The 27,082-nt window shown below is 37.4% G+C and overlaps 5 protein-coding genes across 5 annotated transcripts; 2 read left to right on the top strand and 3 right to left on the bottom strand.

Annotated features, from left to right (window-relative positions):
- The first annotated feature begins 4,317 nt into the window (after positions 1–4,317).
- On the top strand, positions 4,318–6,912 carry LOC149036794 (uncharacterized). Its single transcript, XM_089188932.1, has 2 exons — positions 4,318–4,526; positions 4,730–6,912. The coding sequence occupies exons 1-2, from the start codon at positions 4,318–4,320 to the stop codon at positions 6,351–6,353; spliced, it is 1,833 nt and encodes a 610-aa protein (XP_089045058.1). The 3' UTR covers positions 6,354–6,912.
- Positions 6,414–8,581, bottom strand: LOC149036793 (uncharacterized). The gene has a single exon (XM_089188933.1). The coding sequence runs from the start codon at positions 8,497–8,499 to the stop codon at positions 7,000–7,002; it is 1,500 nt and encodes a 499-aa protein (XP_089045059.1). The 5' UTR covers positions 8,500–8,581; the 3' UTR covers positions 6,414–6,999.
- Positions 8,582–13,912: 5,331 nt separating this feature from the next.
- On the bottom strand, positions 13,913–15,981 carry LOC113673694 (uncharacterized). Its single transcript, XM_027190115.2, has one exon. The coding sequence runs from the start codon at positions 15,824–15,826 to the stop codon at positions 14,594–14,596; it is 1,233 nt and encodes a 410-aa protein (XP_027045916.2). The 5' UTR covers positions 15,827–15,981; the 3' UTR covers positions 13,913–14,593.
- Positions 15,982–18,043: 2,062 nt separating this feature from the next.
- On the bottom strand, positions 18,044–21,182 carry LOC113673727 (QRFP-like peptide receptor). Its single transcript, XM_027190154.2, has one exon. The coding sequence runs from the start codon at positions 20,024–20,026 to the stop codon at positions 19,082–19,084; it is 945 nt and encodes a 314-aa protein (XP_027045955.2). The 5' UTR covers positions 20,027–21,182; the 3' UTR covers positions 18,044–19,081.
- Positions 21,183–21,846: 664 nt separating this feature from the next.
- LOC113673702 (uncharacterized) lies at positions 21,847–27,043 on the top strand. Its single transcript, XM_027190124.2, has 8 exons — positions 21,847–22,027; positions 23,078–23,152; positions 23,305–23,346; positions 23,935–24,065; positions 24,812–24,874; positions 25,462–25,629; positions 26,338–26,390; positions 26,670–27,043. Exons 1-8 carry the CDS (start codon positions 21,943–21,945, stop codon positions 26,770–26,772), a joined length of 720 nt encoding a protein of 239 aa, XP_027045925.2. The 5' UTR covers positions 21,847–21,942; the 3' UTR covers positions 26,773–27,043.
- The last annotated feature ends 39 nt before the right edge of the window (positions 27,044–27,082 follow it).

Here is a 27,082-nt window from a genome sequence, read left to right as displayed (position 1 = left end):
AATCAGAGTCAAGAAAGATAATATTTTACAGTATAAATCTCAGTATGTATGAAATAAGATCTGATGTGTTGTGGTATGATGTGTTTTTATAGTGTTGTGCAAGATTAATTAAAAAATGTAAATATAGTTAAGTTTCAAGGAAATATGGAAATTTTCTTGGCTACACAATCCTTTCTAACTTATTGCTGTTACAAGGGAAGCTGTTGGAGAGAAATTTACTGATGGGATAGATTCCTCTTGTTTGAATTATCTTCCAAAGAGTATGTAAATTACAACTTTTAACTCTGTATCCAGCCGCACGAAGAGTTGCATTAAAAGTGACCGTCTCAGACTCGCTATGTGAAAACCCTATTATCAACATCGCAGTGATTTACTTTTCACTCTGCCTATTTTATTACACATGAAGTCAATTTTATTTTAAAAAGGTCACTTTTCGCCGATGAGTATTTATATTAGCAGCAAGAGCAGAAGCCTTTTCAGCTTCAGCGTTTAAAAAGTACGAGTGGAAAGTTTAGTAAGAGCTCCTTTGTCTTATCAAGGCTGTACTAAATTACCAGCTTCGCGCCTTCGTTTCCTTTTAAGTATAAATGAACTTTGGGCTCCAGTGAAGTTTGATATGAATTGATCTTTTATAATAAGGATTCATCTTAGTCACAAATGCATATTTTGTTTTGCAAAAGGAGGGATTAAAGCGGAGGTAAATTATTTTCAGTTAAGGTAGGAAGTCTGTGGTCAACAGGAGTCCATTCATAGCAGGTGTATCCCTAAAAGTATAAAATCAGTCTCACTGATTGGCTAAGCGTTTGAAGAGTAAAATACATCAAATCATGTTTATTCTTTAGGGCGCCAGGGCATGCTAAGTAGATCTAACACGCCACCTGCGCGTAAAAAAGGAAAAGAAAAACATCCTCAGTACGCAATACCTAATAAGGGCACTAACATTGTCCCCTTGCTTTTTAACATAGCCTTTCATATCCATGCTTTCACTGAGACCTATTAGTTTGAAGATATCGCTTTTAACATTAATTTAAGCTTAACAATAAGAAGTCTGCAAGCACGTTCTAACGTTAGGCCGCGACTGGATGGTATCTCGTCAGTGGCTTCGTTGCTTCTGCTGTGGCCCTCATGTCTAAGCACTTATCAGGGGCTGTTTCCAGACTGAAGGGTACTGAAGCAAAAAAATCCTGGCTAGTACAGTCATCCATAGCACCAGCATACTTCATTACTTGGGGAAAACAAGGGTTGTTCTCTATCGCCATGAACTCATCCCCCCCCCCCCCCCTCCGCTTCCCCTTCTTTGGTAGTTAACTTAAGTCTTGCGGCCGTAAAAAAAAAGGATTATTCTCCATTAAAGGTCTAACGGCTCCCGTCTTTGCGTTTTGTTGTCGCTTTACAGCTTAAATATGCGCATAAAATATGTTGTGTTATATCATTCAATGACTTTTAGAAGGTGCAGCTCTGTAGGATCGCATGAGATATGTATATATGGCAGGTTAAAATGAATTATTATCGACATAACCCATTTTGTCTGAGTGATAAGCTGACATGACAAGGAGTAACTGTGGTTGTTGATTTATTTAAATAACAAGAGTGACGAAAACACCCGAATATGCAGAAACTGAGCATAAATAAATTACTGAGCACACTTAACGACGCTAACAGGGCACAAGTCAGTAATTGGCCGGTGACTGCCATTTGTTTTCCGGTAAGGATTAAGATGATTTATCTAAACTCTCCAACAAGTCGCACTCGTGTATTAAACAACTCACCCTTAAGTTACTAACTGAAAAATCCGTCAATTTAATACCTATGCATCCATCAACGCTCCAAGTCGTCCATAAATTGTCAATATCTAATCCAAACTCAGCCTCACAACGAGTAGAAGATGGATATTGACTGGATTGTCGGTTGGTTTTTTACTTTCTTTGGTCTGTTGGGAAACAGCTGGATTATTATCATCGTCGCTAAAAGAAGAAGATTACAGACGACAACCAACTGGTTCATCCTTTCCTTGGCGTGGGCCGATCTGGGTGTTACATGCGGACATTTTCCGGCGTCCATGATCTGCAATGTGCTTGTGGATACATGTAACGACGACGTTCGCATAATAACCGCTTTCTTCTTCTTAGAAGTTTCCGCCCTTTGCTTGACAGCCATGATTGGAGAACGCTATATCGCTATCGTGTATTCGTTGAAATACGTCCGTTTAATGACGACCAAAAACACAATTATTATCATCGCGACCTGTTGGACAATTCCATTTCTTTTACTCGTTCATGAACTCATCATCTATCTTACCAGCATCGATTATTACGCTATAGGAACACCTATATTCTTTGCTATTTACACAGCACTCCTCCTAGTTTTACCAACAATACTCTGTTTCGTGGCACATCTTCAAATTCTAGTAATTACTCACAAACGCTCTAGAGAGATGAGAGTTCTTTTCAAACAGGTTAGATTTAACGTAGAGGCAAACTCGGTGAAAATAATGGGAGTTAGAAATGTTGGAATAAAAACGTCCACCGTAAGGTTGGTGACTGCACTTGTTATTATATTTATAGCATGTTACGGACTAGAAATCCGTGCGTCAATTTGCACTTACTTCAATCTTTGTAATGTATCTGATCATGAACTAGCGGCAACAAATTTGCTCCTATTGGCCAATTCTATATTAAATCCTCTTGTGTACGCGTTCCTTAAAGAAGATATCAAGAGAGAAACAAAAGCTTTGCTTTGCCGCAGGAGGGAACCAAAACTACGTCCCTTCCAGGTTCATCCATAGTAGCAACGAGCTGGAAGAATTCCTTCCAGCAATGCCGACTAAAAAATAGGAAAAAACTGGAACACGACAGGAGAATTATTGCAAATAGTCTTAATTCAGTGAAGCAAATAAAGGTTGTTTAATTTGCAAGCAATATCGCTCTTCAGGTAACTTTATTGACGGGTGGTCTGTTGTCATTTATATATTTCATTTATTTTTCATGGCGTCAGGACATGCTACTCAGATCTATTACGCCAACTGCGCATAAAAAACGAAAATATATTCACCCATGCTATACCTAATTAGAACAGCATTATTTCCCCCTGCTTTTTCGCAGCTTTTCATTTTATGTTTTTAGGAAGACCTGAATACATTTTTGAAGAACACGCCTCTTACACCTGGGCATAACTGTAATACTCTATGAACAGGTTCTGACCGACGTTCAAGCTCGACTAGTTTTTATTTCATAGCTTCACTGCTTCTGCCGTAGCCCCCGTGTCGATGCACCTATCAGAGGCTGTTTGCAAGTGTAGATTACTGACACAAAAACTACAGCCAGTCCAGTCATCTATCACGTAAACGTACTACATTATTTGTGGACAACAGGGACATATTTTGCATTGCCATTAATTAAGCCTACTTTTTCTGAAGTAGAGCTACATTTTGCGACCGGAAACAATCGATTATTTTCCATTAAAGGTTGAGCTGCTCCCAACTTTAACATTCTGGTTTGTGCTTTGTTGCAGCTTCTCAGGCTGAATAACACCAGTAGAAAATGTGTTGTGTACTAGCAGTGATGCTTTGTTATGACGTTACTTACTCTGTTGCATAACAAAAAGGACATGTTATAGCGTTCTTTATATTTTGCAAATTTTTGCCATCAGTTTCCTCACTTATTGTTCTGAAAGGGCGGCTGTGGTGATATGCTTTTATTTTAAAATTTGTATCTAGCTACACACAAAAAAGTAGCATTTCATTTGCTTGTTCTGGCCAATTCTACGCTAAATCCTCTTGTCTACGCGTTCCTCAAAGCAAATATCAAGAGAGAGTCAAAAACTTTCATCCTCTGGAGGACTCTAAAACAACATCCCCTTCAAGTTCACTCAAAGTAACAAGCTAAGCTTAGTGAAGTGTTCATTCAAGCAATGCTGATTAGAAATTAGATAATGACTGAACAAAAACTAGTAGCCTTTGTAAAATAGATTTGAATTTAATCCTAATTGTAGTAAAGCGAAAAGCCACAAAACAATTTCTGTTGTCATTCAGTTGGATAGAGCCTTTTCAAAGTTATCGTAGGCACGGGATCGATGTTCCGATGTAGCCAACGGATAAAGAACCACAGAGCAGCCACAGAATATTGCTTGGTGATGCGTTTCTATTCTACGCGTTTGCTGAGCATTTTGCTGAGTAAAAGTTTTGATCAAAGTCTTTGGGATGTGGTCCTTGTACGATGAGAGAGCATCATTTTTGCTAAAAGCTGCACGCATTTGTTGGAATTCCCCATGTTCTAAACGAGTTGGGGATTGGGTCCGAATTGGGACCGCAAAGCATCTATGGATTGTTTGAAGGGACAGATTTTCCAAATCAATATGGCTGAAAGCGAGAGCAAAGCCAAATTAACTGTTAAACTAACTCAGGAAGATATTCCTGGGGCAAAACTTTCAAGGGATTCTGTTGAAAAATGTAGCGTTGTCCAGTTGAAGAGGTGGCTGCTTTGCAGAGGTGCAAAAACGACGGGAACAAAGAAAGCTTTAGTGTCGAGGTTCGTATCGAAGCTGGCAACTTTTAAACTAAGAACCTTTACACGCAATAAGTTATTTTTATTTATAACAACTTTATTTGTAATTATATGCCTTTTCAGAATTATTATTAAAATTTCCTAAGAGTAAAAATTTAATATAATCGAAATTTTCGAATTTAATAAAGTCCTCTCGTACTTATGAGTGCTCTAATTTTGACTTATAGAGTACACGACTACATCAAGCATGGATTTGATGTTAAATACTTGCGTGATCCGGATGGCGGCGTCAATTTGTTACGGAAAAAAGCTCAACTTGGCGTACTTGAGAATCAAGAGCCTGAAGTAAAGGATTCATTCCCAAAAGAAGGATTCCAACCAGATATAAAGGCACTACCAAAAATATCATTTGGAACTGTGTGGAGATTTATGATCGAAGGTGTAGAATGTAAAAAGCAGCTCTCCACTGCTAAGCCACTTGTTAAAGGATTCAACTTTTTTAAATCTGGTCATGTCCTGTACATAGGCCACCTACAACAAAATGGCAAGCACTACATCAAAAGCCAAGTCCTCCCATCTATGAAAAAGGACAAAGTTTATACATGCTACTTAGTTATTAGTTCACTTGGAAAGATGCTAAGAGCCCACTGCAAATGCCCTGCTGGCATAGATGGGAGATGTAACCATGTTGCATCAACACTTTTTGCTTTAGAAAACTATTGTAAAGTAAGGGAAAAACTGGATGAGTCTGATGAGTCATGCACCTCCAAACCATGCAAGTGGAATGTGCCACGAAAGAGAAAAGGTGCAATACAGCCCATAAATGAGATGACTTTTGTGAAGCACGACTACACGAAAGAGAAGAAGATACGTAAGCTTCATCACTCTCCAGTAAATGCAAACCAAAATGCTTGTCGCGATGAAAACAAGTCAAGGTTTTTTGAAATGATGAAGGAGTACCAGAGGGTATCAGGAAACACTGTAGCTTGGACACATATACTGCCTCAGGAAGTAAAGAAACTTCAGGATGTAAAGGATTCTCTGCTTTCACCAGTCAAATGTCATTCCGTGTCAGCAAAAGAGCTAAAAGAAAAGTTTGAAAAAGCAAAGAGAAATCTTATGGTTGATGATTTACAAAGGCAAGATATTGAGGAACAAACTAGAGGTCAATCAAACACTGAATTATGGCATCGCCACAGACAACCAAGGATTACTGCCACAAAATGTTACCGTGTAGCTGTACAGAGAGAAAGTACGTCCCCTACTAAGATAATTAAAGATATACTTGGTTACAACAAGGCCTATCAAAGTAAGTCAATGGAGGAAGGACTGAAAATGGAAGACCAGATTATCAATGATTACAAGCTTCTCAAGCAAAGTCAAGGAGATGAAGGCATAACAGTCTCAAAATGTGGGTTTTTTGTTTCAAAAGAACATGGTTACCTTGGTGCTAGCCCCGATGGCCTTGTACATGATCCATCAGCCTCTGATTCAGAGGGACTTATAGAAGTTAAGTATGTCCAGACATCAAAGGATGAAACACTAGAAAAGGCATTGTTACGCAAGAGCATTTGCAAAAAGAACAGTAATGCATTGAGATTAAATGACAAACACAAATACTTCTACCAAGTCCATCAGCAAATGTTTGTTACTGGAAGAAAGTGGACAGATTTTGTTGTAAAGGGTTCAGGCTGTGATTCACTGTTTTGTGAAAGAGTACATTTTTCAATAGACCGCTGGAAGTCTATTTTGCCCAAGCTAGAATCCTTTTTTAATGACTGGATTGTTCCAGAACTTGGGTATCCTAGAGTCAAGTATGGAATTCCTAAATTGAATGCTCGTTCAGTTTAAAACAGTCAAAATCAATGTGTTCATTTCAGTAAAAGTGTGTAATTTAAGAAAACTATACAATGAAATAGGCAAATCAAAATTTAATGGGAATTAGTGGTTTGCCCAAATTATGTTGCACACTTTTTAGTACTATCAGAGTGTAAACAATATATTTGTGAAGGTAGAATGGTTTTCAAAAGCCTGTGAAACACGTACTAAGTTTTGTACATGTTTAGTGCTTTTCTGCTTAAATGCTTTTGTTTCTATTGTTTAATACTGGCACTATTAGAAAGTAAATAGTATTAATTGTTTCACAGGTTTTTTAAAAACCATCCTATAGGTATTTGCTATAGCTAAGATTAGATAAACTTTGTCTTGAAAGAAACAGCGATCTGTTTTGTCTATACACATTAACTCAGTATTTTTATACATTGTACACAGTTATGTTCATATTTGACTGAGTAAAATATTTACTAACTACATGTGTAGTGTGCTTGGATTATTGTAATGACTTATAACCAGTCTGGTTACAGTCCAGTGGTATGATGGCAATATCATAATACATTATCAAACACTAGTTTATCAATGCTATTTTAATGCAAGGCAATAAAACATAAATCCATACCATTGTTAAGTATTAAAATGTTGCTTTATATTCGCATAAATTTTAATTAATCAAAGGAGGGTAAAAATTAGAAAGTCCAGCCACTACAAATAACATATCAGATGCTATGGGGGCAAGAGTAATTGGAATTCGGTGGTCAAAGATGTGCCAATTCTTTATTCTCTCCATCAATCGCTCAACATGTACTCTCAAACTGGCAACAATCTTGTTGTGGTTGGTTTCTTCTTTTGAGAATTGTGTATCTTTAACCAAAAATGCTGGTCTAATCAGTTCTGCTCCCACAGAAGCAAGCTCATCAGTGCAGTTGAACCCTTTGTCTGCCATAACTTGATCATAAGGTTGTAACTTGTCCAACAGTCCACTTTGAGCTGTTATTTCCTTGTCAGAAGTTGAACCAGGAAATAGCTCACTGACAAAACATAAAGCACCACTGGGTGTTATACCAAGCAAGGCTTTCATCGTCGTTCTAGACTTGTATGACGAGTAGCAAGCAGATTGAGAATTAAGTGCTGAAGGTTTCTCCATCTCAAACTCTGTACAGTCCACAATAATGACACAGTCTGGATAGAAGGATTTGAAAATGTCAGGCATGTAAAGTTTGAGAACTTCCCTGGGTGGAATAGTAATAAGTGGCTCAAACTGTCCCCTCAGAAATCTCGTCCAGGCCCTTGAAACTTTGGATACAAGGGGTCTTGAGACACTAAACCGATGAGCAAGGTCCTTTTCCAGCAATCCAAGCCTTAATCTCACTAGTGTCAAAGTAAACTCTTGGAACTTGGTTAAACATCGAGGTCTGCCACACTGAATTCCTGGGTGCGTTCGTTCATGTTCATATTCAATATGCTCTGCTGCATCTTTAACCATGTCGAAACATATCAGCAGTGCATTATAGTCTGGTAAACCAGTATAAAAGGCAATGTCTTCAGCATTGTCTTTATATTTCTCAATATCGAAACGAAAGTTTTCAAGAGAGTGTCTTAGTCTTTTTGTTTCTTGCTCGAGTTTTAAGTTTGCCTCGAGTAGGTTTGCATTTTCTTCACTCAACTTGGCATTTTTCTCCAGCAGCTGATTCTTTTCATTTGTCAATTCACTGATGTCCTTTTTAAGCTTTTGCAACTCCTTTAACATTGTTTCGATTTCCAATCCTGTGAGAGATGTTTGTGTCTCACGATTGTTCTCATGTTCGACTGTCACTGATGCTTGTGCCATGTCTTTCTTTTCCTCCCTCTTCTTCTTTTTTGCTTCCTGAATTGCCAGATTTTCTTCGAAGCTGATGACTCTTTTTAGCTGTCGTCTAGTGCTTTCTGCCTTTTTCCAAGGAAATATAGTCGGCAGATGAGCTCGACTGAGTTTCTCGCCACCTTCGAAATGGTCTGAGCAAATTCGAGTATTTGTGGAGTCCAATTTTAGCGAATCATTCTTCAAAATGACTTTGTATTGCTTTCTGGTAAACTCATCTTTCGGTAATCTGTAGAAATGCAGATGTGAAGCGTTCCTAAAGCTGTTTGTACAGCCAGGAACGCAACAATTATAGTGAGGCATTTCAGAATTACTTTGTAAATATGACTCGTCTGTCCCTTCAATCAATCCATAGATGCTTTGCGGTCCCAACTCGAACCCAATCCCTGACTCGTTTAGAACATGGGGAATAATGAAACGCGCTTCCATTTGCCGTCATGAATTATTCACTGAGTGTCTCCAACTTTAATTGAAGAGAAAGCTTCTCGACAAAAAACAAAAAGCCCATTTTTCGACGTGCATATTCATATTAGACAGCACTGACAGATGCCTTTCTAACTTCTCCGTTCAAAATTCTACCCTAAAAGTTTAGTAACTGCTCAGAATGATCGACAAATTGTCCTAGAATCGAATTTTGGGCTGCATTATAAGTCTTCGTCCAGCACCGGCTAACAATTCCCATTGAGCAAACTTGTGATCTATCAACCTATTTCTGGTCTCATATGCCGGAAAATGCGAGGAAAATTTCAATTAAGTAAAGTATAGGGTTGTCTAATTTGCAAACAATATCGCTATCCTGTAAACACTTTAGCGACTCCCTGACAATTGCGTTCTTGGCATCTAGTAGAGTGATAAATCATTTTAGTCTTCAATATAGACTTCAAAAGCAGTTTTATCAACTTACACACTTTTCCTTCCTTGCCGCCATAGCACTGTTCTTCTTTTTAAAAAAATGGCGTGATATTATACAAAGTTAAGCATTAAGGCAGGGGATCAACTTTTGACTCACAATCCATTAAGAAAAACCAGCAGGTGCATTCTTATTCCTAAAACAATTTTCTAATTTTATTGTACTAAGAATAAACATGATAAGCACGGACAAATGATTCATGAGAAATTTAAAGCAAATGTCATTGGTAAAGGAACATTTTTATTTTACTGTGTGAGTCAAGGACAGAAAATTGAAAAACTCCCTCAAATGTCCGTAAGTTTGGCATCTCAGTGAACAGCCAGTCTTTTTCAACAATTAATTTTTGAGTCTTTTGAACCCAAAAAACCTAGTTATTTCCTTTTTTTGACCAATGCTTAACAAAAAATTCTAACTTCGGTTCGTCTCTTAATTTCGTTCTGAACATTGATCAAATTTTGATTACAGCGAAATTTGATTCTGAATAATTTTCTATATCTAGGCACCAACCTTAGATGACATCAATATACTTCAAGTTTTGCAGTAGAAAGTTATACCTATGTACCTAAAGATATAGATATAGGTGTTTTAAGAGAAATGTTGCACTCTTTTTTTTAAGCTGTAGTAGCATATATATTGTCTATTTGAGTCCATTCATTACAGGTGAGTCGATTACTAATAAAAAAGGTTCATTGATTAGCTTAGCGTTGGCAAACTGCGTATAGGAGTAAAACGTTAATGCGAACTTTTATTTACAAAGTAGATGATATTGAAGGTGGTTATTCCTTACAGCTCAGGACATGCTACGCAGATATACCGCGCCAACTGCTTCATAAAAAAGGAAAACACACTCATTATGACAACACCTAATGAAGACAGCATTAATTTTTCCCCTTTTCATTGATACTGATTTCTATATCTATGTTTTCACTAAGTACTTTAGTGAAGGAAACGCTTCTTACGCTTACGCTAAAAAATATGTAGCTTATGCATGAATAGATCTTGTTGTTACGGCACGACTACCCCGTATTAATGTGTCTTAGCGGCTCATGTCACAACCTCCATGCCGAAACACCTATCAGGGCCGGTTTACAAGCCATAGGGCACAAGAAAAGAGATAACAATGATTTTTTTCTGCATAGCCATGACATAACCATCATTGGTTTAGTAGATTTCTGTGACAAAGAAAACCACCGAGGTGGAGTGACTATTAATGGGTAAGTTAATTATCATTTTGCAAGCTAATAGCATCCGTTTCTATACGAGAAGATCTCAAATTGCAGAAACTGTTCAAAAATATATCAGTGATGTCACCAAATGTTATGAACGGCCCTCAGGGAGTGATTGGTTAGCAACAGAAAGATCTCTTTTGTTAAATTGTTTCTGGCTGTTATAAACTGTCAATTTGCAAAGTGAAAATCCTTCAATTAATTACTCCTCATATTGACATGCTTCCGTTGACGTTCCTAGTTACAAATTAATTTTCAGTGTCAGATCCAGATTGAGTCACACAGCCAGTGAAAGATGGTTATTGACTGGTTCTGGATCGTAGAGTGGTTTTTCGTCTTCTTCGGTCTGGTTGGAAACATCTGGGTCATTTCAATCATTAACAAAAGGAGAAGATTACAGACAACCACAAATTTGTTCATTCTTTCTTTGGTGGTGGCCGATCTGTGTGTATATCTGTGTGGCGGATAAATGCGATTACGGCGTTCGTATAACATTCGCCTTTTTCTTCAGAGACGTTTCCTCCATGGGCTTAATTGCTATAGTAGCAGAGCGTTACATCGCTATTGCGCATTCGTTGAAATACGTCCGTGTGTTTACCACCACCAGGAGAACATTCATGATCATTGCAATCTGTTGGGTAATTCCATTTCTCTTTAATGCATTTTTTCTCAGCAAAGCTTCGATTGAGAAACGTCTGCATTTTTTTGTCATTTACACAGTGCTCTTTGAACTGTTACCAGCTCTTTAACTATCAGCTGCACATCTGCATATCGTGGTAATTGCTCGCAAACTCTCCCTCGAAATGAAAGCTCTTTTGAAACAAGTTAAATTCAACATAGCAATAAACTCCATGCAAGTAACTGAAGTTAGAAACGTGGGCCTAAAACTTTCCACAGTGAGGTTGGTAACTAATCTCGTTATCATTTTTATAGCACATCATGGATCTCCACATCTGGATCTGTAATACCCTTAATCTTTGTAAGGTTTCTGAACGTGAGGTGACGGCAACTAGTTTGCTCTTGTTGGCCAATTCTACGTTAAATCCTTTTGTATACGCGTTCCTCAAAGAAGATGTCAGGAGAGAATCAAAAGCTTTTCTTTGCTGCAAGGGGCACGTAAAACTACGTGTCTTAAAGGTTTATCCAGAATAGAAAGATATGGGCCGATTTCCTTCCAGCAATGCTGACTAAAAAAGACTACCGAACTTGTTAGATGTGTTTTAATTTAGCACATTCTTAGGTTGATCAGTGGAGACAGCTATTTGCCGCCGTTATGTGTTGTGAACAAGTTTCGTTTTCTTTGGTGTACACTCTGCCTGGAGCACAATTCAGGACGTTTTCTTGTGAGTCTCTTCGTTATCCTACCTGGGAATTGTTTTGATGCTAAAGCGAAAAAGTCATGCTGAAGTTTGACCCATTGTTTACCTGACGCAGTTTAGTTATCTTCACCGTTCTGTAACGTCAGTTTACCGTCCACACTCTCTTTCGAATCGTGTTGAGTCATCAGAGTAATGTTTAAGTCTAATTTGGATAGGTTGGCAAAAATAAATGATAATCTTTTATTTTTTCGTAGGCCTGGCTTCCAAGTTTTCTTGTATTCTCTTTGGCCTAAATTTCTCAAACAATCTTTCCACTGACTGCTCAGCGATTAATTCCAGTCAGTAAGAGGCTATCATAAACTGGCTACTTAGCGCTGATTCAGTATTAGTCTTTCCAGGAGTGGAGGGTGAATGTAAAATGTTTGTGTAGGATGTGCTATACTTCTTTATGCAGATTGGAATTTAAATGACGGCTTCAACCAGCTGACTACAAGAGGCTTCACTTCACAAAGTGCGTAAACTGACAGAGAAGTGTAACACATGCGCCGGCGCATATTCAGACGAGGATGGTATTTCACTGGTTTTTGGATCGTAGATTGGTGCGGAAAACTCATTATTTTCATTATTGCGAAGAGGAGAACACAAAAAATAAACAACCTAGTATAGAATAAAAAAAAAAAATAAGATAATAAAAAATAATAGAAAATGGGTTTGTTCTTTCTCTGACGGAGTCCGATGTCAGCATCATGAGCGGATGCTTTCCACGAAGCTTCTGTGATTTTTCACATTTACGTTCTGTCCTACAAAAACGCTTTTGTCCTGTATTTCCTAAATACATATCTTTGCGTTGACTGCCACGGTTTTTGCCAACATTCATTCGCTTAATTAACTCCGTGTTATTGAGACAAAGTCAACAATAATCATCATCTCTACGGCTTCTTGGGGGAGAATTCTAAGAATTTTCACTGCGCTTCGTCTTACGTGCAAACAAACCTTCATGGTCAGCCGAAAAAGACTGCAGATATTCTCCGTAGCGGGATTTGCAACCACACCAATCGCAGCTACTCTAAAAAATTTGCTCGTTTCCCGTAAATTTGCAATAGAAATGACAAACTCTTGCGCGTTGTCATTTATCCGACACAGGCCAGGAGGAGAAAAACAATTGCAGTAATTCAACCCAAACTTCCAAAAACAAAATCTGAGACACTGGCAGAGCCGACTCCATCAATTAACTCCGCGAGAATGGTAACTTTATCCGCTTTTGGAACAAAGATGAGGGAGAGGACGTCTTAAAAGATAGTCGCTGCGAAAGGCCTCCTCACCGTTAGTCTTTGAAAGCAACTAGGTTTTTGGTACTTTGAGTGATTAAGGAAAGGATGTTGAACTTACTAAGTTGAGCAAGAGGCATCCTGCGTGTGCACTACAAAGTTTTTTTTTCTTGAACTGAGCGAGCTGGTCGTGCTCATCCAATTCAGAGAAATAAATGAAGAAACAACGAGCAACTTAGTCTGACTCAAAGTTGGCGGTTATCGTCAATTTAACATAAGCACTCAGGCCTATGCTGCTATGGCATATAAATGTGAAATTAAGGTGCAAGGCTCTAAAAGCAGACCTTTTGGAATAAGCCTGATGATCGTGGACACGCGTAGTTTTCGTACGCCGCCAATATTGTGTTACAGGTGTGTTGGAAATGAAAAGCAAAGCTAAAAGTCAACCCAAATAATTTAAAGGACAAAAGATGCTGATTTGTGATAACATAAATTATAGCCCTGCCGGTATTAGAAGATAAGACTAGAAGAAATATTATGGCAGATATTTTGACGGTCACACGAGTAACTACAACACTGAAATTTAGCCAACATTCTATTATTCACGAAAACATTGCCACGAAGTGTCATTTTTTTTAAGTTTACCACACCGGCATGAAGCTGTTAAGTTGTATTTTTTTAAAAGAAGACAGACATAAGTGGAATCTGAATATTTCTGAAAGATGGTTTTCCCTTTATTGTTTGTCTTTGGCTCTGAAAAAAAAACAAACCATGCAAGATTATCAGTTAGTTGAGTCTCCTTCGAACAGGTTAATTTCACTTCATTAATAAAAATTTTATCAGGAATAAAATCATCCCTGATAGTAGATCTAGGAAAATTGATTAATTTTAGGTCATTAGGCGCTAAATTTGGCATGACTCATACAGAAATAGACTGAAATAAAGGATAGCCACTACAATGGCGAAATACACGGCGCGATTTCGAAGGTTCAAAGACAGATTTTTATTGAAGTTTTGAATCTCCAAGAATAGCTTATTTTCCTATCTCAAGAGCCAATAAAAGACACAATCAATTACTGAGGTGCTATTATCTCCTACGCTGTCCTTATGATAAAACATATGTCATAAATATATCGGAAATTAGGTAGACGCACATACACGACCTGGTACAAATATATAAGTTTATTTTGGAACCAAATACGTTCAGTCTCTTTTCGGTCCGGTTTTTAAGATTATGTATGCAACTTCACGGTTTTAATTGTCATCACTCCATGTTTTTTCATTATGGCACAGGTAGTGCATGCACGACGTAGAGTTTACTTAGGTGGTATGAATAATATATCGCTCCATGCTAATTCGCGCTTGATTTATAATAATAATTACCATACATCTTTGCCATAAGATTTCCAAGTGAAAATTTCTTTTACGGCTTGTCGTACTGTAAACCTGTAAGATTAGTGCTATTGAGATTTACTTCTCAAATGGTATTTTTGCTTCCTTCAGAGGAAATGCATATGAGTCATGTTTGCGTAAAATGGAAGACCAAGTCACCTGTCTTGCCTAATAAGCTTTTATTAGCGCAAATGTTTCTTGGCAACTGTGACAGCTAAGCTGAAAAATAAAACACAACCGACCGTGTGATCGGCTTTGCAAGGATCAGCTTGAATAATTCGTTTAAAGCAAGCCTAAATCTCGAAGATTATGCACTAGAAGAAAATCATCCACTTGTTTCGAATTATTTCTACACAGTGCCGAGCGTCTTCGTTTCTCCCTCAACGAAGTATACGGAACATCCATAGAAGCTTTTGGAAGTTCCTCTCTTGCGTTTTCAAGCGAGTCGATTAAAATTTGAATTTGTGGCATTCCTTGCAGAGAGTATGCAGTTTCTTCGCTTTGGTCTCGCTTCTCGTTTGAAGCGGTTTTTTCCTTAGATTCATAAATACTTATTGATGGCGGCGAATTTGATCGCTGCTCATTCAAAACATGTGTATCTTGCTCAAATGACACAGATGAATTGACATTCAAGTCTATTTCGCATCGACTTACAGGTCGTCTGCCATTTGCAAGTGTTGCAACAGATAAACCTATTCTTTCTGATTGTCTTGTGGCTGTAGTAGAGCCTTTCCTTCTTTCGGATTGAATTCTGTTATTATTCTTTTCGTAGGCATGATGTTCGCTTTGTAAATGTAAGCTGTTTGAATTAAATCTCTTTTGAATTTTACCCGAAAATTCCTCACTTCTGATACACGTGTGTTGTACGACGTCAGCTCTTGATTGCGAGTCAATAGGATATTGCCCACCTTCTGTTTTTGAACGCTGCCTTATTAGAAGTGCATTGCAGCCTTTACAACTGGATTTGTAACTATCAGATCCCACAGGGCTACTGAAAGATCGTTGAGGGATTCGCGGTTTAGATCGAAGCTGATCTTTCCGCAGAGTTTCGCGTTTTTCAGCTAAGCAAGGCCTACCAACCACTTGTAAATGCTTATCATATTCACCGCTCGAGTCCTTTCTTTGCTGAGCTACGAAACTGGAGAAGTCTACGTTTTTATGCGATTTCCCCTCACTGCTTTTCCTGCTTGTATCGTGACTAGCAGCTGACCCGTTCGACGACGCAAATGAAAATCTACGCGCGTTGCTCAATCTTCTCCCGCGTCGTGCGTTATCCTGTATCGGTGGTAAAACAGAAAAACGCGTGAAAGTACCCATATTGTAGTTGAGATTTAACAGAGGAATTTTCTCCTCAGTTTCAGATTCACCATTGCTCTTTTCTAGCTCGTCATCGGAAGAAACGGTCTTCATGTTTGGGTTTTCGTCGCCTAACGGCCTGTCTTCTGTAAGCTTTGCATATTCAATTTTCGGTAAAAACAGTTTGTTTCCTTTGGGTATTTGCGACCTGGTGTTCATGGCGATAAAACTGTGGTCTTTTTGAATCTGTAAGTTCAATACTATTTGAGTTTCATGACGAACCACAAAAGGATTTTTGCCACTTTCCTTCCAACCTCATTTTACGTGTTTATAATTCCCCCGATGCACCATCTGTTTTGTAACATTATGTTGATCAAGTAGATCACGTGGCACTCTTTTAATGAGCAGTTGTGAACAAGACGCCACAAACATAAATGAATTCGGCATTCGCATAAAGGTTAAGTACACATAAAGGGAGCTTCTTCCCTATTCGTCAAAATAATCTATAACAAATATTTCAGTTCACTGTTCAAGTTTGCACGCAAACTCTCGTCTTAAATTGAAACGAGAGTGAAGTTGCATCTCGTTTTGATCGAAGTTTCCCCGAGACGTTTTTGAATAATTTTTACACAATTCTAGTGTGTTTCGTCCCATTCGTCAAAATTAAATTTAAACGAGGATTACTTACCGAAAACCCGATTAATTAATTCATTTTAAAATTTTAATAGTATGAATAAGCATTGGCTGACCATTCGAGTTTGGATTTTGGAATACACATCAAACGATCATATGAACCAAAATCAGTGATAAGTGATTAAAATAGGAATTTTTTTAGTATTGAAAAATTTTTGGGAGATGCATGACATTGTTTTTAAAGTAATGGTGAAGTCAAATATGGTATTCTGAAGCTTAAAGTAATTATAAGTTGTGCTAAATGTATTTATACGTGGATCGAAAGCTCTGCCTTTTGTCAGTAAACTGCTGAACCACGTTTTTGTAACTGATGATTTTGACTGTCTATATTGACCGGTAATTATTTAGTTAATGAAGTGCGCTAAATCAAGTATTTTATCATTATCATTATGCCGCTTTTTTTTCTTTGAAAAAAAAAATCGTATCATCCCCTGAAGCTATTATCTACAAGATAATATCTTATATTACCAGCGGCGGGTCCAGAAGTTGAGCTGAGGGGGTCCCCGGTTTTTTTTTTCGCTTTCCCTGCCGGCTTTTGTTCCTTTTCTTCCTTGATGTATTCAATAGTGCTTCCATGTTCAAAGATGATTTTTCTTCTCAGATTAGTTACGGCTAATGGTTGTCATGCAATTAATATATTGAGAAACGATAACAAAAAAATCACTTTATAAGGTTAATTTCACCTTCATAAATCTAAGCGTTTCTTTTTTAAAGCAGCATTTAAAACTGTCATTCCGTTCACCACGGGGCCAAAGAAGCTAAGAACATCCCCATTATGTTGGGACACCTCACACAATACGAAGTATGCTGTCAAGCGGGTCTCAATGGGGTGATGGTTTTTACGGCTAACAGTTAACACTATTCCATTGTTGTCACCAGAAACTTCCCTTACGGTTAACTTCTTTTACGACCGTCGGTTAAAATTTGTCAATTTGTACGCCTAGAGGCTAAATTTTTTTGTTCGTTTTACAGCTATCGGTTTACCCCATTAAGACCCCCTGTTAGGCCTAAAATTAAACCATTCTATAGTGTATGATACTGATTTTTTACGTGTTTACGAATATCTCTCAATGTTTTCCACTGAAAAGTAACAGGAAAGTCAAAAACTGTCCATAATTTATAATCCATTTCTTAGCCAAAAATATTACAAGTAAGTGTAAATAAAATTTGCCAAATTGGTTTTGCTCTACCTTAAAGGTAATATAAAATTTAATCTAAATATATATATATATATATATATATATATATTCTCTTTAATCCACGTTCTGATTATGCAAATCAAACTCATTTATTAGTTGTTATGATAGTTCATAAAAGACTAACGATTTAACAACAACAGTAATAATTTATTACTCTTTTAATGAAAGCTCTCCCGCTGACTAGGAAAAGAGTTTGATTGACGATAGTCGATATTGAAAAAGATTTCGTGATATTTAATTTTTTTTTGGATTTCAAAAAAAAAAAAGCTTGCGGGTGAACTTAACATATTTGTTAAAAATTAAATTGTTCTGCCATTAAAGCTAAAAAAAATCCAAAATAATTCCTGTTGTTGTTGCTTTTTTTTTGTTTGCTTATTTCAATTTCGCCATCTCTTCGGTCACATGAAAGTATGGACCGCCTTTTAACTTGGAAGAAGAAAATAGCAGACAATAAAAGGTATGACAAATGAAATTTTCCACCCTTTTAATGCGAGACAAACCCAAAATAATTCGTGTTTTTTTTCTTTTTTGGTTTCAATTTTGCTATCACTTTGGTCGCATGAAAGCATGGATCATTTTTCAACTTGGAAGCAAAATATGGCAGGTGGCCACTTAACCCTAAATTGAAGGCGTGTTCGCTTCCTGTAATTGAATTCTTGCCAGTTTAGATAAATAATTTCATTCAAGCGGTTCTTTTTAAAATAGGAATGCATCATGAAAAAAGCAGGATCGATTAGACTGTCGAAAACATAAATGTTCAGTCTGCAAAGTGCATCATTCGATTACAAATAGGATTGTATCAGAATATTCCTTCATTAGACATACAAACAGGTGCAATAAGTTTATTCAGTAACCTCACCCAAAGTCTCCTGTAATGGTCTATAATGAAATACAACCGTGGGGTATTTTGCGTCGCTTGCAAGCGTGAGAAAAATTAACTAAAAATTGTAGTCGAGAAAGGTCACTTTAAACCGCATATTAATTGATAAAGCTGGGTCAAAAATGGAATCAAAATAGAGCATACAGAACTCACATGGATTGGGTAGGAAAGGAAATGTACCTCTAAAGCCATTTCGTAAAGACCAATTTTCACTTCAACTGTCTAATACCGTAGTAAATATGCAGGAGATATCATCCTTCCGCCTAATCAAATTAAAAATACCTCTCCAGCTGATAAGCGCGAGTGATTAAATAGCCAAACCATCCACAAATCTTGTGTAAATGATAAGAGATAATATTAATGGTAAATGAGCTGAAAACGCCGCAGGTTTGAAATACGATTGATAATCCGTTTTAGGCCATTAATGCATTGATATACACTTTGCTTCGGGAAAATTTTAAGTGTGAATTGTTAAGTAAATAAATAAATCCTTAGTTTCTGGAGGCAAGCTTGGAAGTTTTTTAGACGCTTTTTGAACGCCGTAACGTCTTCACCTGTCACGTGTTCAAACATGGGCATCATCTTAACCCAATGGAAATTACAAAGTGGCCATGGAAACTTTGTAATTTTATTTTGCGCCAAAATTAAAGAGTAATTGCCAACAATGATATCACGAGAAAGAGTGAAGAAGAGTGAAATCGCTCATGATGTGATTACTGAGTAGAATTCGCTCCTAGCAGTTCTCAGAGATCCTGAATGTGATCTGCTATCCTTTCTGAAACGAAACACGGCTCTTGTCTCGTTCTTGATATCCTGTTTTAGGAATGCGTATACAATCGGATTAAGAACTGAGTTAACCATAATTAGCAGAGAAAAGAATGTTTGGACATCGTCAGGGACTGCACAAAGGTTATACGGGGCTTGACAGAATGTGACGTAGATTTCTGTCCCGTAGCATACTACGAATATAGCAACAACTGCGACCACTAATTTTACCGTTGACGATTTCAACCCAATTTTAACTGGTGCGTTCAGTATTCTTGCAGAGTTTGCCGCCACGTTAAATCTAACCTGAGTCAACAGAACTGACATCTGCTTCGAAACTCTTCGGGCGATGAACAAGATATGCGAGGTTGTTACGATAAGGATTATCGTTGGCACAATTTCAAACAACAGCGTATACATGGTGATTATTACGAACTCTGCCTGGGCAGAAATCTCATTGTAATACAGTTCGTATGCCCATCTAGCGAAGATGAGAACACTCGGAACTCCCCAAGATGCCACAATGATAGTGATTGTTTTTGCAGTGGTCATAACGTATACGTATCTTAATGAATAAACGATGGCGATATAACGTTCCACAATCATCGCAATCATCGAGAAGGTGGAGGCTTCGATGAAAAAGCTGTAGAAATTAAAGCGAATGCTGTTGTTACATGAGTGAACGAGTATGTTGCAAACAAAAGATGCTGGGAAATATCCACAAGTGACGCCCAGATCGGCGATTGCCAAAGAAAGAACAAACCAGTTGGCTGTTGTCTGTAATCTTCTTCTTTTCACGATGATGAAAATAATCCAGGTGTTTCCCAGGGAACCGAAAAGAGTTATAAACCAACCAACAACCCAAAACCAGTGAAGAGCCATCCTTATTTTGACATCAAAGGTTTGATTCCTGAGACGATTTTATCACAATGCCTCAGAAATGAATAAATACCTACGTTTTCCCTTAAAATTATTACACCTCTGGGTAAAAATTGTCATAAAATGTGAAGATCGTATTTTTCTTTCTCCGTTTCTAAACGGTAGCTTATCACGACGTTATTACCTAAGAAAGTTTCTTTCAATTTCACTGAGAAACCTGCTGAAAGCTTACAAATAATTATGATCAAATTGAGCATAAATTTTTAATTGTTAATTCCCGCCTTTTCAATGAACCATACCTCCCCGCATTTCACGAAGGCTGGAACAGTTGTTCAGCTGAAAACAATTGAAAAGGAAATGATTTTCCTCAAATAATCTCCTCCTTTGCGTGGATGTGAAAAGTGTTATTTGACAAATGACACTATTTGTTAAATAAAAATGCACAAGTCAAATCTCGTTTCATCGCGAAACATTTGTTAGACCCTAACAGAACGTTGCTGGACAACAGGGAATTCATTTTGCATGATATTTTGAGAAGAAGCAGCATACAGGGAGATTTTTTTCTCTTTACACACACAAAAAAAACCCTTGCTTCTAAGTGGCATGAAACAATTAACTGTGCTAAGGTCCGAAATTTGCATTAACTTAGGATAATCAAACAAACCTACAGGTAGAACAAAGGTAGACAACTACAAAAGACGAAAATTATTTACACAAAAATATAAAAAAAAAAAGCGTTGAAGCGGTTATACATGCCATTTGAAACGCTAGTTAGTTAAAAATAGTTACAACGATTGCAAAACTATGATAACAAAACTGTACAACATTCTAGTAATAAATGAACTGACTTAAATTAAATCTTTTCTGTTATTATAATTTTTAAGTTACCAGAAATTACATTGGAAAGTTATTATACAGGACTACATAAGGCAGCTTTATCTTCTATCTTTCGAAAAAAAACAACAACGAGAGGAAAAAAAAAAGGAGATCTCTATCCTTGACCACTTGGAGGTCATATCCATTGTAACGAGAATTTTTCAGCCAATTTCAGCCATGAGCGATACTCATTTGCATTTAGCTATAATATGATATTGAAAGACGCTGACACCCTACACACCCGCGCAGTTTATCAGAGAGTTGAAACAAGCGTGAAGAACAGATATATTCATTTAGTTCGTCTTGGTCGTAAAAGATGTCAATTTTCGCTATTTAACCCCACACTCAAAACGGCAATACCTCAGCCGGTAGCCTCGAGGTAAATGAAGAAATTTACTTTTGAATTTTTATCTTCTCATTAGAATGAATAGAGCTGATATCTTGAAGACGGGGAGTTGGCGTGTAATCGATAGGATACGCAGATTCGCTCCGACAAGCAAGTTTTAAAGGATCGATGTGCAAGCGATGAAAGTTTAGAAATGGTGTGGAGAAAAGAGGAAAACATCTTAAGCCACAATGACAAATGACGAATCAAAACCCAGCCGAGCAATTACCGACCGCATACTCTACTGCTAAACTAAAGCGAAGTCCTCGGCGAGCGACGAGGCTATATTATGCTTAGTTCTCGAGGGTCCTAACGTGTACTAAGATCGACATTCAGTGCTTCCAATCTCGATAGGAGTCAGCTCCATAAAAAAGAATAAACTTTGTCAAAAAAAGAAAGCTATTAAATCCTTTTCGAGGAAGAGTGTGCACTCTCCCCCTATTGAAGCATTTTACTGTAATTTTCTACCGCACACTGAGAAGAAACTGTAGGGTTTAGGTCAAACTCCACCTCCTGTGTTCTGAGGGTGAAAAGTCAACAGAAAGGAGAGAATTGGAGAAGAGGCCTGGAACTAGAGTAATCCAATATGGCGGAGTACTTTGGCTATCACCTGTGAAATTCAGGTTCATAGTTCCAGATTATTCTAGGAATAGAAAATATGACTGATATACACAATCAAGAAATTACTGGAAAAGAGACGGATTCAACGACAACATGGATTTTGCTGCAGATAGCTGATTCAGGTATGAGTATATCAGCGAGTACGTAACTTGTAAATTATTGGAAAGCTGATGTAAATTACGTGCAGGCTTAAAAGCGGTGTAATTTGTTTAACGAAAAAAAAAACATTATTAGTATTATTCATTACAAGTTATTTTCAGAAAAATAGTGAAACAATACTCTTTTCAAAGCGAGAATTCAATGATATTTTCAAGATTATGTCGGTAAACAGCTGAATAGACGTCAAGTGTTCCACGTTGAAGGCTATAAAAAGTAACATTTTAAAGCTAAGATGAACATATTACCTTGCCTCAATACCTTTCTTTGATGATGAGGTGAAATTTTTGACGGGATATGAAATGTTTGACGTTTTTTCAAATGATTTTCGACTAATTTTTAGACAAAGCAGGTTAGTAACAAGTACACCATGTTCACGGGTTTTGTTGCAGCAGCAGCAGCGGCAACCGCGTTTTCTGGCGCGTAATTTAGGCGGGAATTTTCAGGCAGATGTGAACCAACTAGATTCAATTATTTCAGTATACAGTACTTTAAAACCAGCTTATGGTCTCGCAAATTCCAGAACAGCAGAGGAAATTTAAAACAAAAACTTATGAAACATTGTAATCAAGCAGACAAGTAAGAAGAATAAAGAAAAATATCAGTTAGGGGATTGTAAGTTGATTCAACACCAAATTCTCCAAACTAACATCACAAGAACTGTATGGTAGACATTAAGGAGAATTACTTATGAGATCTTGGGAGTTAGATGGTTAATGAAAGACTGAAACTAATTGCCTTACAGTCTTACAGTTTTAGAGCATTAACACATTTCTTTGAGGCAATTATGTTTGAAAGAAGACAATTGTAAAATTGATAATAATCATTATAAAAACATCTCTAAAGAAGGTTAAAAATATCCAACTTTATTCAAATGATGACTGGTTGACATATGGCTGAAGTAACAGTTACAGTAACAGTAAAAGTAACAGTAACACAAAACTTCTGGTGAGCAGAAAATATATATCAAAACTATCTTCTCTAGAATTATATCAGTTTCATCTTTTGATTGGCAGCATTTCCTACTGGAGGATTCTCACATAGTTTTGGATTTGAATCTGCAACAAAACATGGCTTTGTAACAGAGTATAGTAAGTATGAAACAGAATGCAGTGTTCAGTAAATTATAATATTGGAGTACACAATGTAAATATACGTTAGCAACTTCAAGATTTATGTTTGGTAGTAAAGAGTAGGTTTTTGTCGCTGTTGCCATGTTAATTTTTTTGTTCTTTCTTTTTAGGTGCATTCAAAGCTTTTTTGTTCTCTTGCCTTCAAAACACAGGTAATACTCGGTGAAAGCTACCATTAATGAATCAAAGGGAATAATTCAATCATTTTATCATTTAAAAAAGGAAACAGTTCTTTGCACTTACACATATTACCTATTTTGGCAAGTTGTCTTAAATGAAACATTAATCCAAAATTTCTATAAAATGTTTTCATGCGCTGTCTACTGGTGATGCAATGTTATAGTATGGGCTGTGATCACATACCTCCTCCCTTGTTTGGGAGAGCACATTTTTTTTTTTGTGACCACTTAAATCCTATGGAAATTCAGGTTGTCAGTTCACTATTTCTGATTTTTATTCAGTTAAACCTAGTTTAGCTATAAATATTTTGCTGGTGTGAATAGGTAGGTATCAGACCAATAGAAGAAGTTTTATGGTTAATACTCATTTTCATTCTTTTCAGCTGTGCTTTTAACTACTTGTAAGGCAGAGGCCATGTAAAGCAAACACTCCTTTCTCTCTCCTCACCACAAAAAGCCATTGATTTGCCTTTTCTCACAGCCCCAATGTTTTGTCCTCTACATGTAAAGCTATAGTTGATCTATAGAGCTAACTGGAGTCCTTCATTTCAAATCTTTTAGCATCATTCAGTCTCTCTTTTGTCAATGAATCGCACAAGAATTGCCATAATGTTGAGCGGATCAAAGAGTTGGATGGAATGGTTCAAGCTTACCTCAGTAACCATGTAGCAAACAGAGCAAGCATCAGGCAGGTCAGTTATACATTATCTATAATAAATCTATTATACATTATTGATCAACAATAAAGCTCGCTACATATCTTTATTTTGAGGTGAATAAGTTGTTGATTCTGTATAATTTTTCTTTATTTTATCAACTAAAAAAACTGGCATTTGAATAGTAAAACTTGTTTAGCATAAGAACATGCATTTGTACCCCCAGTACTTATCTGCATATGTGTAGTTAACCATTTCTTCCCAGTGGTGATTAACCTGTCACTTCTCCCAATAATATCCATACATTATCCAGCAAACAGGTAATGAGAATACTCAAACTTATCAGGTAGTTTTTATCTTGATTTAACTCCGAATTCTCATGAATAATTTACAAGAAAATGTGTAGCTGCTAGAGGGAAGAGTTAGCAATAGATCTTAGGGGTCAAAGGGTTACTAGTGTTTAGGAGAATTAAGCTATCCATCAAGCATCTCCCACTCCTCTCACTTAAGGCATACTTTTCAGACCACAAACCCATATAAGAAAATTTGAGAACTTGAGTTATCTTAAAGTAATATGTGGCTTACAAGTCTCAACTGCTTGTTTATAAGATTTTTTTTAATAATTTTCTTTTATTAGAAAAGTTTTTACTGGTCATTAAAAGTCCCAAATTATTAGGCCATTTTAAGTCTCTCAGATTGAAACTTCAAAAAGGACATGATCAATTGTGATGTGTCACCACATTACAAGTATCTAAAGCTTTTGCGGTACCATTGTTTATCAGGGAAACTCCTTACTTGACACAGCTTGCAAAACATTTGGAAAACAAGAAATGAAAAACTTACAGGTATGTTCTAAATTACAAATGTTTGTAGTTATAAAAATACAACTTACATTTCTGCGTGGCACTGAGGTAGTATGTGTCTCTGGCAATTTTTTTTCCTTTCTTGAGCCCATTATTTATGTTTTAAAAGAGAAAGAAAAGTAACAAGGTAAAGAACATGATAGCACCTCTCTATTCCGCCTTGAAAGACAACATCCCTACTTAACAGGAATTTTATGAAGACAAGTTATCAACTTTTCACGTGTCTGCAACAAGGATGAAAATCACGAAGAGTTTTTTCCTTCAAACTGTAGGAGAACGTTGTAAGATAATCAAGAGGTGAAAGTGCCCTGTCAGTAGTACTGATAGTCGACAGTAAACATCTGTAGTTTTGGGGAAAATTTCTGGTTTAAATTTCAATGATAAAATTTCCGTCTCATTCCACGGTTCATGAAAGGTGGAATCCTACTTCCTAACCCTCTCCCTCTAGTCCACTCCTCCTCGTAACTTCCGTCCGACCCTCTTCAGCGCTCGGAAGCACCGAGATAAGCTGCGGCTAGGTGGTCCAATACGCTGCAGAACAGGCCTTACCTATAACTGCTTTATTTCAGGTCCAACTCGAGAACAAATGCCTCTTTGGTCACTTTGCCGTTGTGTTTGGCTTCACGTGCGGCATGTTAAACCTCTCTGTGGTCCAAACACAACAACTTTTCCTTTTCTCGACTCTCCGAACGGTAATTGCCAGTGCTGTGAGACTTGGTAATATTGGACCGTTACAGGTACTTGTAGAACGTCAGGTTTTGGGCAGCTACGAATAACAATACAAGATAAATATATGACAATAGGTGATATCTACATTTGTCGCGCTCGTTCTTTTCATCCCACTTTCATATAGTCGTCCTTTACAACCGCTTTTCCCTTTTTTTGCACGGGGAGGATGTCAATCATGATTTTCCCTTTTCGTTAGTGGAGGGGTGGGAATCGTTGTGCGAAATCACCCCCCCCCCTTCCAAAAAAAGAAAAAGTTTCGACAAAGACTTCACATTGGAGAAAACCTGCGCTGTTAAGGACAAAGTCAATCTGAGACGGATTCTGGAAAATCCTAGGTGTGCTGAAATCTGGATGCAGAAGTTACACATGAATATGGCTTTGCATAGTCTGTGTTGGCGTCTTATCATACGTTCTGAATCCCAGGGGTGTTAACAGAAAGGATGCCACGACTACGGCTTATCTTAGTTATGGGAAGGAATGTCCAAGGAATACGTAACGTGTCTTACAATTACATGTTTTGAATTCTGACGAGAAGGCTATAGACAACCGGCTGTTTCATGACTCCTCAATGATAATCCCTTGAGGATTCAAACACTGGCACGGAATGCCCGTTTAAGAAGTGAGCATAAAAACTCAAGGTCTCTTGTGTACGGTTATTGTTGTAGTTGCAGCTCCGCTAATTAATGCGGTACTATATTTTGATTCATGAACTTTAGGCTCAATCCATCCAATTTGAAATGCAGAAGACAGCAGAAGAAATAAGGAAAAAGTGAGTATCGTGAGCGGAATACTGGTCTGAACACCAAACTGGTGGACGCAACACAGCCTTTGTTTTACTTAGGTTTTTGGACTTATGTTTGTGAAGGGATTTTCGACTTAAGAGTTACCTTTATTTGGATTTTTACTGTGTTTGACGCCTTTCGCAGCAGTGTCTATTGTTGTAGAACGAGATCAACTACCACAACAGGTGTTCAAACCAGACGAAAACCAGGTCTTCTGACCATTAGCCCACTTATTTACCTAAACTGTTGTTTTTAAACATTCCTAGGTTCGAAATGACCACCGTGGAGGAAGCGACAACAACAGCCCCCGTTGCTGACTTTCTTCAGGGTGCTCACGACAACCTGTTTTCAAAACTTTTCTACTCGTGAAAAGAGGCATGGAAATGTCGTTAATTCCGAATGACTGGTCGTCAATGTAGCGCCTCTAAATGAAACAGGGCGAGGTAAAAGAACTGCAAGTTATGTGAAGTTTTCGTGGTGAATAACCAGAGATCTCTACACGTTTTGTAGGGGCTGTGATCGAAGCAATAAGGTGTCTCGAGTGCCGGAAAGCTATAGCACGCGAGGGCTACAATGCGGTCAACAAGGCAGTGATCCATTTGGGTAGTCCACATAAATGTAATAAAAACATGGAAAACTGTGTATGACTTGCATCAAATACCAAACTTGACTCTAATGA

The sequence above is a fragment of the Pocillopora damicornis genome, chromosome 12 (assembly GCF_964200805.1).
Source record: "Pocillopora damicornis chromosome 12, jaPocDami1.2, whole genome shotgun sequence".
Lineage (NCBI taxonomy): Eukaryota > Metazoa > Cnidaria > Anthozoa > Scleractinia > Pocilloporidae > Pocillopora > Pocillopora damicornis.
The sequence above is the reverse complement of the archived record's forward strand: the minus strand, read 5'-3'. Positions and strand labels throughout refer to the sequence as shown.

Bases quoted from the DNA above. Each gene is read 5' to 3' on its own strand.
- LOC149036794 (XM_089188932.1), top strand. From the start codon at position 4,318: ATGGATTGTTTGAAGGGACAGATTTTCCAAATCAATATGGCTGAAAGC. The intron at 4,527-4,729 runs GTTCGTATCGAA...TTTGACTTATAG, and splicing joins AAGAAAGCTTTAGTGTCGAG to AGTACACGACTACATCAAGC.
- LOC149036793 (XM_089188933.1), bottom strand. From the start codon at position 8,499: ATGCCTCACTATAATTGTTGCGTTCCTGGCTGTACAAACAGCTTTAGG.
- LOC113673694 (XM_027190115.2), bottom strand. From the start codon at position 15,826: ATGAACACCAGGTCGCAAATACCCAAAGGAAACAAACTGTTTTTACCG.
- LOC113673727 (XM_027190154.2), bottom strand. From the start codon at position 20,026: ATGGCTCTTCACTGGTTTTGGGTTGTTGGTTGGTTTATAACTCTTTTC.
- LOC113673702 (XM_027190124.2), top strand. From the start codon at position 21,943: ATGACTGATATACACAATCAAGAAATTACTGGAAAAGAGACGGATTCA. The intron at 23,153-23,304 runs GTAAGTATGAAA...CTTTCTTTTTAG, and splicing joins TGGCTTTGTAACAGAGTATA to GTGCATTCAAAGCTTTTTTG. The intron at 24,066-24,811 runs GTCAGTTATACA...ATTGTTTATCAG, and splicing joins ACAGAGCAAGCATCAGGCAG to GGAAACTCCTTACTTGACAC.